Genomic DNA, 13,162 nt, shown 5'->3' on the forward strand with positions numbered 1-13,162 from the left:
AGACATGAATCAAAAAGTTCGACATACAAGGTAAATAGATAGATAACGATCTCTCGTATGCATTTGTGTAATTTTGTTATCCCATTACAAAGTATATAAAAAGTTCTTTTTGAATGTTCCCCAAGTATATATCACACAAATATACTAAAGTAACAAACACGGCTATCATTCAAAGTCTTCGAATTTTCTTGTCCTTCTATAATAAGCAAACTAGTTGGACTTGCGACTATCGTTTAAATTCCAGAGAAAGAAACCCTTATATATCAGTTATGAGAATCTACTTACTTATTAACCCCACAGAAAAATGAAAATGGACCCAGAAAGAAAAACTCATGCACGTGTTCCTCGATTCATATCACGATATCATGTGACATCGGCACTGAATATATAACTCAATCAAACCAATCCAAATATATGGTAAAACCAAGAAAACTCCTAGATTACAACAAATTTGCTGCTCAATACTGACCTCTACAAATACAAATTGACAATTTTATTAAAATTTGCTGCTCGATACTGACCTCTACAAATACAATTGAAAATTTTATTATACTTATGTATCCAATTCACAATCGATCAAATCAATCATCGTTATTAAACGGGAAAAAAAAATGACCAAACCATTAAGATATATATATATAAAAGTCGTCATGACAACGAAACGCGATTTGGCCGTCCAAGAAACCCGTCCAAAACGACTTTTCTCTTATACGACTCTGAATTCAAATCCGAAGACACATACGCAGAACCTTCGGTACCGTTGCGTTTGCGTTTGGCCAACGCGGCTGCGTCTCTGACACGAGGTAGAACGTAACACCAAGCGGATGTACAAAGAATCGCACAGAGTCGACCCCAAACCAGCATTATCATCAACGTCAGTATAATGATCGAGATACCTATCACCGGGTCAAACTTATCGACCCTTGACCCGTTATTCGCCCGAGTTGGTTTCAAGTCGGGTTTTGAAGTAGATACCCGCTTCTGACACTTGTCTTCTCTGAATGAACCGTTAGGTTCCATGGCTTTTGATCGCTCGGGGGATATGTCTCTTATTAAGTCCTTCGGTTTTGACTGAAAACAAAATACGAACAAAACCACGCAAATTTGATTAAATGTCACACCGCGGGAAAAAATATAATAAAATCTGTTAAATTATCCAAAAACCAAGAAGCAAAAAGACAATCATATTGTTCATGAAAGAAAATTAAATTGCCTGAAAATGTTTTTTTTTTTTTTTTTTTAAACAGTAGACCCAGAAAAAAAGAAGAAGTGAAAAGTCTCAAACTCATAAGATTCAACGAAAGATACCTCTTTAGTCTCCTGATTCACGGACTTATCATCAACCGGAATGTTTTTACGATCGGTAGTGTGACGTATCACCACCGAGAGGGGTTTTTGCTTATCATCAGTTTCATCTTCGACTCTCAACGTCGGTTTCTCTGTTTCCTCGATCGGCGACGGTTTGATCTCGCCGTTCTTCAGGCGAAACTTCGAACACAGAAACCAATGACTAATCTTCTTCTTGTTCTTCGTCTTCGTCTTCATCTTCTTCTTCTTCTCACCACCGTCTTCCTTCGCAACCACCGGCTTGTCGGAGTGTATTTTCCTGGAAATTCCGAAACAGCCGAGGAAAGACGAAGACGATCCAAGTACTCGCTTCTCTGTTTTCGCCATTGCAAGTCGAATTGGTAAGAAAGAGAAATTATTTGTGTTCGTGCGAAGACTTTGAAATATCGCTCAGAGCGGTTGGATTTTTATCCTCTCTTCTTTATTTTTATTTAATTAATATAAGTTAAAATAATATTGATCAGTGTTGACACAGTTTCGAAGTAATCGCCGGATGTATCACGGTGACATAAATTATTACTATCATATTATGAAAACTGGGACGGGACTACGTACAACAAGTTGTATCCAAGCACAAAATTATTATAGAAATTCTTACAAGATAAGATCTATATAAAAGAAAAAAGATAGGTTAAAAGTGGATTGTTATAATACAACTTTTATTTACCAAATCAAATTTTATAACTATAAATTATGGATTTTTAAAATATAAAAGTGATTAAGGGGATTGATTTAAATAAGTAATTGTTATAGATATACATTTAGATGTCAACTTTGTAAAAACAAAAATGAGAAAATATTAGATGCCAATTATGGATTTTTATTAACAAAAGTTATTAAGGAGATTGTTTGAAATAATTAGATGTCATATGTAGATATACATTGATGTCAATTAAATATTATTTGTTTTTGAGAAAAGTAATTAAGGGGATTTTTTAAAATAAGTAATGGTTATAGATATACATTTAGATGTCAATTTTGTAAAAAACAAAAATGAAAACATATCTGTCAGAACTAATTCACCCTACTCTTTACTTGTTTTCTTATTTGATAATAATGCCTTAAATTTTTTTAAAAATGTTATAATAATCTTGAATGGTGATGCGGCCTAGTAAAGTATACTAATATATTTTTATTACCATCAATGGCTCTGCTTATAGTTGGAATTTCCCAAATGTTGTGGAAACTTTTTAACTCCCATTGGTGGACCATTGCATATGCACTACGATCCCAATTTATCGATCTTTCAATCTTCTTTCCTCTTTGTTTAATCTCTTCTTTTTTTTCCTGCGTGTAAGAAACTCAAATGGTATAAAATTTAACTGTTTGCAAAAAAATAAAAGAAAAAGATGATCGAACCATTTTTATGATTTTTCCAAATGTGATAAATGTTGGTTGATCGTAGAATTCTTTTTTTTTGATCAACTGAAGATATATTTATAACAACAGATACAACCATGAAAAAGAGTTGCAGGGGTTGATAGTAGAATTCAAATATCATTTTCTATGAAAATATTATTAATTAATTTTGGTCGTAAACTCAGAAACGTACGCTATTTATCAACACATCAAATGTTATTATATATTTGTAACCACAAAGTTCAACATTGTTGGACCGGGAATTAAAACATGTTATATAATTAGATTAAATCATTAAATCAAATATCCTTTCACCTATAATATTTAAATTCGAATTATTGAAGGTTATGTTTATTAAAAAAATTAGAATATACACCAATTGAACTACCACTACTAAATGTTAATGAATGATCTTGGGATACTGCAGAAATGTTGAATAGAGGTATGTAGTCCATGTTTAAATGAGATTTATTGCTGATCAAGAAGAATTATACTATAATCAACTAATCAAGTATGCATAATGTACTAATAAATATATATGAATAGTGACAAAATAAATAAACTTGGTCTTTATTACGCTTTCATCACCAATCCATACGTTATGAATAAAAACGTCTACAATAACGAACCACGTTATTCAACACGGTGGGAAGATTAGAACGAAGAATATATTCATCTTAAGAGAATGATTAGTTTAATAAATAAAATAAACCAAAGTAAAGTTTTGATCATAAACGAATATAAAGTAATATCGTAGTGTCCACGTTCCAACTTCTACGTTGGACATCTTCATTTAGTTGTTTTCTTTATGACCCATTCGAACTGTAATGTGGTTTTTTCTCTTCTTTCTTTTTACAATTTGCAAAAAGTCATAGTAAATCCCATATTCCCATTGAAGATCGGCCCTGAAATATATGAAATCCTATAGAAAATTTAATATAAGAACTCGTTTTACAGAATACAATATAATACAATACATACTACCAAATCAAAATCACCCAAAAAAGAACAATCACTTGTTACAATTCATAAAATCTCAAAACATGAATCACACTATTCACTATACACCAATTCATGGGCATCAAAAGTAGTAACGGTCTATATCAGAGACACTCCTCTTGTCCATATTCACCTTCAAGCCATGCTTCATGTACATAGTTAGAGCCATCTTTGGCTCAACCTTATGACTACCCTTCACATCAACCCTAACCCTATATCGGTAAACAATCGACGCCGCCACATATTTCATTTGGTAATACGCAAAATCCTTGCCTAGACAGAGCCGAGGACCACCATTGAAGGCCGTGAACTTATAGGCTGACTCACTCGTGTACCTGCCCTCTCTTAACCACCTTTCTGGCTTGAACTCACGACAGTCCTTCCCCCAAATCGTTTCCATACGCGCCATTGCGTATATTGCGTATATAACTTTTTCTCCTCTCTTTAATTTTGTCCCATCTGGAAATACGTCGTCTTCAAGTACCTAAAATTTATTATAATTTTTATAACCTCATGATGAAAACCGAATATAAAAACAGAACAGGTAAGTGAAACAGAGCAGATACCTCTTTGTGATCGACTGGAACAGAAGGATACAATCTGAGAGCCTCAGACAAAGCAGCTTGTAGATAGTCCATTTTCTTGATCTCTTCTAGTCTGAACACAGGCTCATATTCCATGTTCTTCTTTTTATCTCCATGATCATCCCTCTGCTCAAGAATCTTGCAAATTTCCACCATGATTTTCTCCTCCACTTCCGGATTCTTCTCGATTAGCCAGAAAAACCAGCTTAGAGCCACAGATGAAGTGTCTCTCCCAGCAAGTATGAAGTTCACACAAATATCTCGCAAGAACTTATCTGAAAAGTTTCCTCCGTTGTCGTCTCGTAGACCCATAAAAATAGTTAAGAGATCAGACCTCTTCGCAATATCGGTCTCTAGTGACAGCTCTTTCTTCCTCGTCCGGATTACTTCCTCAGCGAAATGATCCACACCTTTTATCGATTCCTTAAGATTCTTCTCTGTTCCTATACTAAGGGACCTCATGAGCTTCCACACGAAAGCAGGCATCACAAATCTCACAGCTGTTGCTTCTGTTGCATCCTCAAAGGCTTTTGCGAAAGGGATTTCTGGTAGATCTGGACCAAGACAGCCTGGATCGACCCCAAAAGCAATCATACATACATTGTCAAACGTTAGCCTTAACAAAATGTCCTGAAGATCAATCTTTTCAGAAGTTTCTAGAACCGGCAAGAGTCGATTATGCACGAGTTCGTGCAATGATTGACTGGTTAGTTGTCTGAATTTAGCCGAATGGAACTCGACACTTGCTGTTTTCCTTTGCCGTTGCCACGTTTCGTCATCGGCATTGAAGATCCCGTCTCCGAGTAGATCTCGCATGGTCTCACGGAAGTAAGAACCCTTAGGGTAGATAGAGAAACGGGTCTTGAGAATATGCTCAACGTTTCGTGGGTCGCAGGTAACGACGCAGTTGAGGGTGCTAAACCAAGGACCTCTAAACCGGAAAGTCCCGTTCCTGCTGATGAGAACCTCAGATAACCATTCATATAAGTTACTTCGAACTGCAAAAATCAACGAAGGAAGCATGCCAAGAAACGGCCAAACGGGCATCCCTTGATGTTTCTTCTGGCGCAAGGAATGTATCGTAACAAAGACGAAAAGGGCAATAAAGAGCTCAAGAATCTGAACATCTCTCAAGAAAAACAGCCTCCGGGAAGAGAGCAGATACTCGTTGTTTGAGGAACAAGAAGAGGAGAGGAAAACGGCAGTATCCGTGAGGTTAGAAGAAGAAGAAGAATTAGAGTTCATAGTGACAAAGAGGGGAACAAAAGAAACAGAGCGTGGAATAATTTGCAGAGAGAAGAAGAGGAAGAGAGATTACAAATAATGTAGTTAGTTAGTTAGTGGGTGAAGAATGTGAAATGAAAGAAGAATGAAGTTAAGACGCATAAGTTTCGTGTTTGGCTCTCAAATGTGAAATTGGGTGTGATTTGGTGAGCTAAACAAAGTTCGTTGTTCTTTTCTAACGGTCTTTTAATTTGCGTGGCAATTGAGTCTCGTGTTTTGCCTTTTTTTTTTTTTTTTGGCTTTTGAAAAGGTCAAAATATTTTGGAGTGGGTTAATCACAAAATTAGGATTTAAAAAATATATATTAGAATAAGAATTAGGGGTTTAGAATATGAGGATTGTTGATAAAACTTAAAAGAGAGGTTGACGAGTGGGTAGTGACGGATCACCTAAGTTGTTGTTAATTTTACATACACTTTACCTCGTCAAACACTTGTTATCATCAGCAAATACGTATGGAGAGTGTGGACACTGGAATATTAATATTTTCAATAATTCGAATAAAGCATAAGGTTTTTGGAGTTGGTATTACATAGTTTACTTACACTTACGTGTCGGTGAAATCATTGTTGTTTGATTTTAGGGTTATCTGGTGAGTGGTGACTGGTGATTTTTAGGACTTACGAAAGTTGTTGCCTAGGATAAATGGATAATGGAATTGTCCTTGAACAATTTGACTAAATTATTTTAATGTGGGCTTAGGAAATGTATGGGCCTATGAAGACAGTATCAGGCCTTTAAAATATATAATACGACATATTAACGGTAGCCCTTTATACGACTATATCAATCAATCAAAAAAAGAGGGGAAAGCGTTTTGGCCTCATTTATTCTGTCATTTTCGTGTTTGTAAAGAGCGTTTGGCGATGAAGGAAAACGCAGTTTGGGTACTGTGCGTTTCTAGTGTTAATGGCGAAGCGATAGTTTGTGGTAGGAAGGAAGATGACCTCGTGACCGGTTTGCATGGTAAAACCACCGGTTAACTTCAGGTCAAAAGCTTTCGCGTCAAACTTTATACAGATAAAAAATAATGTGCTTTAATTTATAAATCTCTTTTGCAATCAAATAGACGACACAGGACACGATATTCGATTCAGTTTACACCTTTTTCTACAAAAGTTTGTATAAATTAGATAGGTTTTAAGTTTTAGCAAAGAACAAGTCTCGATCCATACAAGTAAATCAAATAATATATAAACTCTAAAGATACATAAAGTTTTTAAAAGCAAATTACGGGGTTGAGGTTCTCTCATAACACCTTGGACCCCATGCTATTCATTGTCCAGATCTTGTTTTCAGATTGCTTTGTCTACCTGTTTATTCTTGGTAGATATGTTCATTAAGTGATTATTTTAATTTCTTGATTGAGAGATAAACCGTTGAATATTCAGCATAAAAAGCATTAAGTCTCTCTGAATATTAAAATATCAATCAATGCAGAAATATTGTTGTTACGAGTTACAACCATAATTTAATAATAATTTTTCTAAAATATATTTAGTTGGGTTTACGTACGTGATTGACGGGTTTATATGGTTTTATCCAGTGGAATTATACAGTACTACAGTATTATGTAGATAATAGATATATTTGTGTTTTGGATCGCGCGACAATAATTAATAATAATCTTGCGGTTTCAAATTGTTATATTAGTGACACGTTAAGATGTAGCTTGTTAACTTTGTAAGTGTGATTTTAGTGATCTACAGTTGAACTGTTGGTATTTAAGTGTATTTTAGTGTGCATGATTTGAGAAACGATAGTATTCTTCATCAATTTATAGGTATAAAATTACACCGTCTAATATTCTTCATCGATTGACAATGCAGGAGCTGGTTGCTCATCGATAGCCTTGGGATCGGAGCTGCGTAAGAAACTTCCTTGTTCATACCAAAGGCGGCAACCTCACCTTCAATAACTTCTCAGGGAACCAATGTACAACTAATGTTATTCTTGTATATATATATATATGATATAATGTCAATATGTTTCACCGGTAGGAGTTGGGTTCTCGTACAACAATAACCTCATGGATCTTCAAAAGCTTGGAGATCAAGTTACGGCAGAGGATTCTCTTGTTTTTTCTCTGGCTCAAGAAATTCCCCGAGTTTGGATCCAATTCGAGTTCTACATATATCGCTACGTAATTAGTACTCACGTATCAAAAAATACGAAAAAAACAAAAAATGCAGTGGAAGGACGGGCCAATGAGGCCCATTAAAAAGGAAATTGGTACCATCGACATTTGTGAATGTCTCTTTGTCCTATGAATGGTTATCATCCTATCAAAGCATGGCACTGTCATTGTAGTTTCATACGATAAAGCTTGATGTGGTTGTATGTTACTTGCATCTTCCCTCAATTTGATAATAATAATTAATAAACTATATTAATATTAGAAACACATATCAGAATTAACTATTTTTTCAGTACCAAAATGTGTTTTCTTCTATTCTTTGAAGTACTTTTCTTTCAATAAGCTTTTTTTATTTTCCTTTTCTAAAAGAAGTGAAATATTAAACTGTTTTTGTTTTGGTTATAAGTTATTACATATTCACGTGAAGCATAAGAAACAAACAAAACTATCATGAAAAAAAAGACTATATGGTTAAAGAAAAAAACACTGTACAAAGTAGAAGAAGTGGGGGCGTTTTCTCATCTGCTCTTTTATTTCGAAACTCGAAAGAACAGAGAAAAGAAAAAACAAAAGAGAGAGAGAGAGAGAGAGGAGAAAGCGTTTGGCGATGAAGAAGAACGCACTTTGGCTACTGTGTGTTCTGGTGTTACCGGCGATAGCCTGTGGTATGAGACCGGAGAAGAAGGTAACGGCAACGGCAACGGCTTCATCCGGGAGGAAAGAAGATGACCTTGTAACCGGTTTGCCCGGTCAGCAAACGGTTAACTTTAAACATTACGCCGGTTACGTGAATCTGGGGCCTGAACAGAAGCAGAAAGCACTTTTCTATTGGTTCTTCGAAGCCCAACAAAACTCTCCTCGTCGTCCTCTCGTCCTTTGGCTCAACGGAGGTCAGCTTTTCTCATTCCTTCTTCCCTCTCCCTTATATAATTCACACATACATAACTTTTATTTGACCTAAGAGTAATATATACAAACTTTGAATTGTTTCTAATTCGCAATTTCATTCGAATTTTCACTGTTTTTGCGCGGTTTGACAATACATGATGAATTTTTTGTATACTGGTCTTTCAGATTTTGAATATTCTCGAACTAAACTTAAATTACTTCCATTTCGTCGACTGTTTTCATGTTGATTGATAAATTATACAAAATATATGTTGCATAGTTTTGTTTTGCCAACATATATTTTATATTTATATATGTACGTACACATTGATATGTATGTACCGCTAATAAAATTGTACTGGAACCATAATTTTAAATTCTAATGGTTTTATCTGAGATTAAGAAACAATCATTGAGATATATTTTAGAACAATCTTTTTTTTTCCTAAAAACAAATTACTTAAGAAGTAATATATATATATATATATATATATATAGTACTATTTTTGTAAAAATAGGCGTAAATGATCTAGCTCGTGGCCTCGTGGGACATGGTAATTAGGTTAGTAGATGTCTAATCACGATGCCCGTGAATGATGTTTGGAAAATATAGAACCAAGAATATAATACAGTATTTGTTTGCCGTAAACTTGTTTAATATAAAAAAAACTTATGTGCAAAGATTTGGCCTAACATATAGACACGAAATTGGTTTTGGACTACAAGTTTATTTATAAGATATATCTAACTAAACTTTGTCCTACCAAATTCAATCTGCTCGTGATTTAGAGACAACCCTTCTGCCTTCTATTTAACTTACTAAGCACTTCCTAGAAATACAATTATATAACGCATATATATTGTAATATATGAGAGTAAATGCTCGTTTCGTTTCGATGCAATTGTTGAAAATCTATAAAATCTATAAATGCAATTGTTGAAAGCATATATATATATAGTTTGTAAAATCATATATATATATATATATATATTGTTTGTAAAATCATATCATATATGATTATATTCTTGTAGACGTATCTATAACTTAGACGTCGTATATATATGGCTCAAGAAAAGTTGCCAAAAACACACACCATTCAGTCATACTATTCAACGATATCTTTGGTTCCCACTGTGTGCTTGATGGAGAAGTGTGATAGCAAATGTGATAGTTGGGAATGCCGACAAAATTTAATTAATAGTAGTATTTCGTTTGGTGGAACGCACTTCAATATCTCTGTGGTCTATGCACGGTGGAGGAACGAGTAGGTTCTTGCCTCTTCGGGACAAAATATTGAATTATTGTTTGCCTATAATAGACTCCTCTCCTGTCCATAATCTATTTACGTGAAACTTGGAAATCAGTTTCACTTCAAAAGAAACTTCGATCTAATTGAGTAAACCAATTAGTTTATCATAAAATTGGAAATCAACCTTTCCATCAAAATTTGTTATGAAGATGTGAAATAAAGCATACTATAGTATACACATTCGGTAGAAAATATAACGAAGACGTGAATGGTGGTCCGGCTCTCTGACAGATATTGAACTCGTATCATTAACATTCAATGTCCTTTTTATTTAACAATGAATGTCCAAATCTTGTGTTTCTAGAGAGTGTTCTGAAGTCTTTTTTTGTCTTTATCTTCTTTTTCTTTTCTTTTTTTCCCTCTCGGTAGTTGTTCATTCAATTTAACGAATTTACTTTATTCGCAAACGGCTCATTCCGATATCAGGATATTTAGAGATACGAGAAAAGAAAATATCAAGCTCGTCTTTATATTGGGGCTAGAGATTGGGATAAGATGTTTAATATTTATAATACATATAGAAATAGACAAAAAGCTTGTCTCTGTCTAATAATAAATATTGAGTTGTGGACAGGTCGCGTCTCAAAACTAGATAGTAGATATCACCTTTACATGAATTGCTTGATTAAAAGGATCGATACATAGCATCAATCCCATCTAATCAATGATATCAAACCTTAATAGTAGTTATTTCATAACAAAATTGATAGACTGGTAGTTAATTTCAAACATATATATCGACGACTAATCTTATTCATTTTTATTTTTCTGACAAATTTAGTTGCTTATCTGACAAATCCGTGAACTCCACATGATTTCGACAATCGTTTACGTCTCTTTCAAACCATTTATTTACTTTGGTCAAATTTTCATTTTATTTTCAAACTTTTTTGCTATACTTACTAGCATATTTGGTGAAAAGTTTGCATCAACTAAATTCAAAAGTAAAATACGCAGGACCGGGCTGCTCATCAATAGCTTATGGAGCTGCACAAGAACTAGGCCCTTTCCTTGTCCACACTAACGGTGCCAACCTTACCTACAATAATTTTTCTTGGAACAAAGGTACCGCCAATTAGATTACTATTTATATAAGATTTATCTACGTGTATACGAATATTAACTGGTGTTGTTACATTTTTTTTTTGGTGTGCAGAGGCCAATATGTTGTTCTTGGAAGCACCAGTTGGGGTTGGGTTCTCGTATACCAATAACCCAATGGATCTTCAGAAGCTTGGGGATCAAGTTACCGCAGCGGACTCGCTTGTCTTCTTGATCAATTGGTTCATGAAATTCCCTGAGTTCCGAACCAACGACTTTTACATCTCCGGAGAGAGTTACGCCGGTAAGTGCTTTATCCCAAAGAAAAAAGTGTTTTATACTATGAAGTATATATACCAAAATAGGAACGATTTAATCTTGTTCGAATTGGTTTGCTATGACTTTAAAACTTTTCTCAGGTCACTATGTTCCTCAGCTTGCGGAGGCAATCTACGACAGGAATAAGAAGGTTACAAAAGACACTCAGATCAATCTCAAGGGTTTCATGGTATGCACACTATGTACTTGCAAGACGAGGAAGCAACGTTCCTTGCGATATAAGTAAACATAAAAGGTATTGGTTTTGTGACTGCGTTGCAGATAGGAAACGCGGTGATCAATGAGGCAACAGACATGGCAGGACTAGTGGACTACGCATGGAGCCACGCTATAATATCGGACGAGGTCCACACTAACATCCATGGCTCGTGCCGTTTTGAGGAAGAAGCCACCAACAAGACCCAACAATGCTACGCCAATTTCAAAGGGTTCATGGACGCTTACTCAGATATCGATATATACAGCATCTACACTCCCGTTTGCCTATCCTCTTTGTCCTCATCCTCTCCAAGAAAACCTAAAATCGTTGTGTCTCCTCGCCTCCTTACATCGGACGTACGTTATTAACTACTTCATCATACTGTACCATTGTAATGTTGTAACCATCATCGTTCATATCTCATTGTAAAGGTTTAAATGGTTCAGGACATGTGGGACACGATGCCAGCCGGGTACGATCCATGCACTGAAGGGTATGCCGAAAAGTATTTTAACCGGAAAGATGTGCAGGTGGCACTCCATGCGAACGTAACAAACATTCCTTATCCGTACACTCCTTGCAGGTTAGTCATACTTACATTGCGTATAGTACTAATTGCCAAAGGCTAGAGACTTTCTTTGTTTTACTTTATATGTTAAGTTATTGCCCTAGTATAACATTTCATTAGTAGAAATCGGATATTGGATAATCCTAGTTAATTTTGATCATGTTTCTAATAACAAAATCTCTAGCCTTTGGCAATTAGTACTATAGTATACACATACTGATAGCTCTATAGCTTTGTCAATTGACCCTCATGGTCACTCTATAGCTCAGAAAAAAAATCAAAATGACCCATGTAAATGTCACGGCTGGCTCCGCCACTGTATATATATATATATATATATTTGGACAAAAATAACAACATATATATATATGTATGCGTATGTACGTGTGATTCAGTGACGTCATAAGGAAATGGAATGATGCTCCATCAACCGTGATTCCCATCATCCAGAAGCTCTCGAAGGGGGGCCTCCGCATCTGGATCTATAGGTATTGATTATTTTCTTTATTGTTCATAAGAGAAAAAAATCCCAATATATATATTGTCAGTTAATTTCTAAATTGATTGGGTTCAAATAATGTTGGTTAATTAATTATAGCGGAGATACGGATGGGAGAGTTCCAGTAACATCAACGCGTTACAGCATAAAAAAGATGGGACTTAAGGTGGAGTCGCCGTGGAGGTCATGGTTCCACAAGAGTCAAGTAGCTGGATGGGTTGAGACTTATGCCGGAGGGCTAAGTTTTGTCACGGTGAGAGGAGCCGGCCACCAGGTTCCGGCCTTTGCTCCCCAGCAATCTCTCACCTTATTCTCTCATTTCCTTTCTTCAGTCCCTTTGCCTTCAAAACGCTTCTGATGATACGCCAAGTCATGGCAAGAAGCTGTCGTTTAATTGGGAACGTTTGTTTTGTACTTTACCCATGCAATTGATTTAATAAGTTTCAATTGATGAATAAAAAATGAATTAATAATTTTCAAATAATTTTATTGGTTATCAAAGTTCAGTACATGTTTTTTTTTTTTTTTTCACTCTGTTACATTAATTTTTTTAATTTTGAGACTCATATTATTTGTTTTCAGTTAAAATCGAACACTTAATTTGACAA

General features: G+C 35.1%; 3 protein-coding genes across 3 annotated transcripts; 1 reads left to right on the top strand and 2 right to left on the bottom strand.

Annotated features, from left to right (window-relative positions):
* Positions 1 to 472: 472 nt before the first annotated feature.
* Positions 473 to 1,839, bottom strand: LOC17881927 (uncharacterized protein At5g23160). Its single transcript, XM_006288424.2, has 2 exons — positions 1,309 to 1,839; positions 473 to 1,071 (listed from the first exon to the last, which is right to left on the bottom strand). Exons 1-2 carry the CDS (start codon positions 1,672 to 1,674, stop codon positions 649 to 651), a joined length of 789 nt encoding a protein of 262 aa, XP_006288486.1. The 5' UTR covers positions 1,675 to 1,839; the 3' UTR covers positions 473 to 648.
* Positions 1,840 to 3,612: 1,773 nt separating this feature from the next.
* LOC17884197 (cytochrome P450 86B1) lies at positions 3,613 to 5,688 on the bottom strand. The gene is made up of 2 exons (XM_006289990.2): positions 4,272 to 5,688; positions 3,613 to 4,189 (listed from the first exon to the last, which is right to left on the bottom strand). The coding sequence occupies exons 1-2, from the start codon at positions 5,532 to 5,534 to the stop codon at positions 3,788 to 3,790; spliced, it is 1,665 nt and encodes a 554-aa protein (XP_006290052.1). The 5' UTR covers positions 5,535 to 5,688; the 3' UTR covers positions 3,613 to 3,787.
* Positions 5,689 to 8,229: 2,541 nt separating this feature from the next.
* On the top strand, positions 8,230 to 13,049 carry LOC17881374 (serine carboxypeptidase-like 35). Its single transcript, XM_006287568.2, has 8 exons — positions 8,230 to 8,600; positions 10,866 to 10,973; positions 11,065 to 11,253; positions 11,369 to 11,457; positions 11,550 to 11,843; positions 11,934 to 12,070; positions 12,451 to 12,543; positions 12,654 to 13,049. Exons 1-8 carry the CDS (start codon positions 8,318 to 8,320, stop codon positions 12,910 to 12,912), a joined length of 1,452 nt encoding a protein of 483 aa, XP_006287630.1. The 5' UTR covers positions 8,230 to 8,317; the 3' UTR covers positions 12,913 to 13,049.
* Positions 13,050 to 13,162: the final 113 nt, after the last annotated feature.

The sequence above is a fragment of the Capsella rubella genome, unplaced genomic scaffold, assembly GCF_000375325.1.
Source record: "Capsella rubella cultivar Monte Gargano unplaced genomic scaffold, Caprub1_0 scaffold_6, whole genome shotgun sequence".
In the NCBI taxonomy this organism is placed as follows: Eukaryota; Viridiplantae; Streptophyta; class Magnoliopsida; order Brassicales; family Brassicaceae; genus Capsella; species Capsella rubella.

Bases quoted from the DNA above. Each gene is read 5' to 3' on its own strand.
- LOC17881374 (XM_006287568.2), top strand. From the start codon at position 8,318: ATGAAGAAGAACGCACTTTGGCTACTGTGTGTTCTGGTGTTACCGGCG. The intron at 11,254-11,368 runs GTAAGTGCTTTA...AACTTTTCTCAG, and splicing joins CTCCGGAGAGAGTTACGCCG to GTCACTATGTTCCTCAGCTT. The intron at 12,544-12,653 runs GTATTGATTATT...AATTAATTATAG, and splicing joins CTCCGCATCTGGATCTATAG to CGGAGATACGGATGGGAGAG.
- LOC17881927 (XM_006288424.2), bottom strand. From the start codon at position 1,674: ATGGCGAAAACAGAGAAGCGAGTACTTGGATCGTCTTCGTCTTTCCTC. The intron at 1,072-1,308 runs GTATCTTTCGTT...TTTTGTTTTCAG, and splicing joins TGAATCAGGAGACTAAAGAG to TCAAAACCGAAGGACTTAAT.
- LOC17884197 (XM_006289990.2), bottom strand. From the start codon at position 5,534: ATGAACTCTAATTCTTCTTCTTCTTCTAACCTCACGGATACTGCCGTT. The intron at 4,190-4,271 runs GTATCTGCTCTG...AATAAATTTTAG, and splicing joins TTCCAGTCGATCACAAAGAG to GTACTTGAAGACGACGTATT.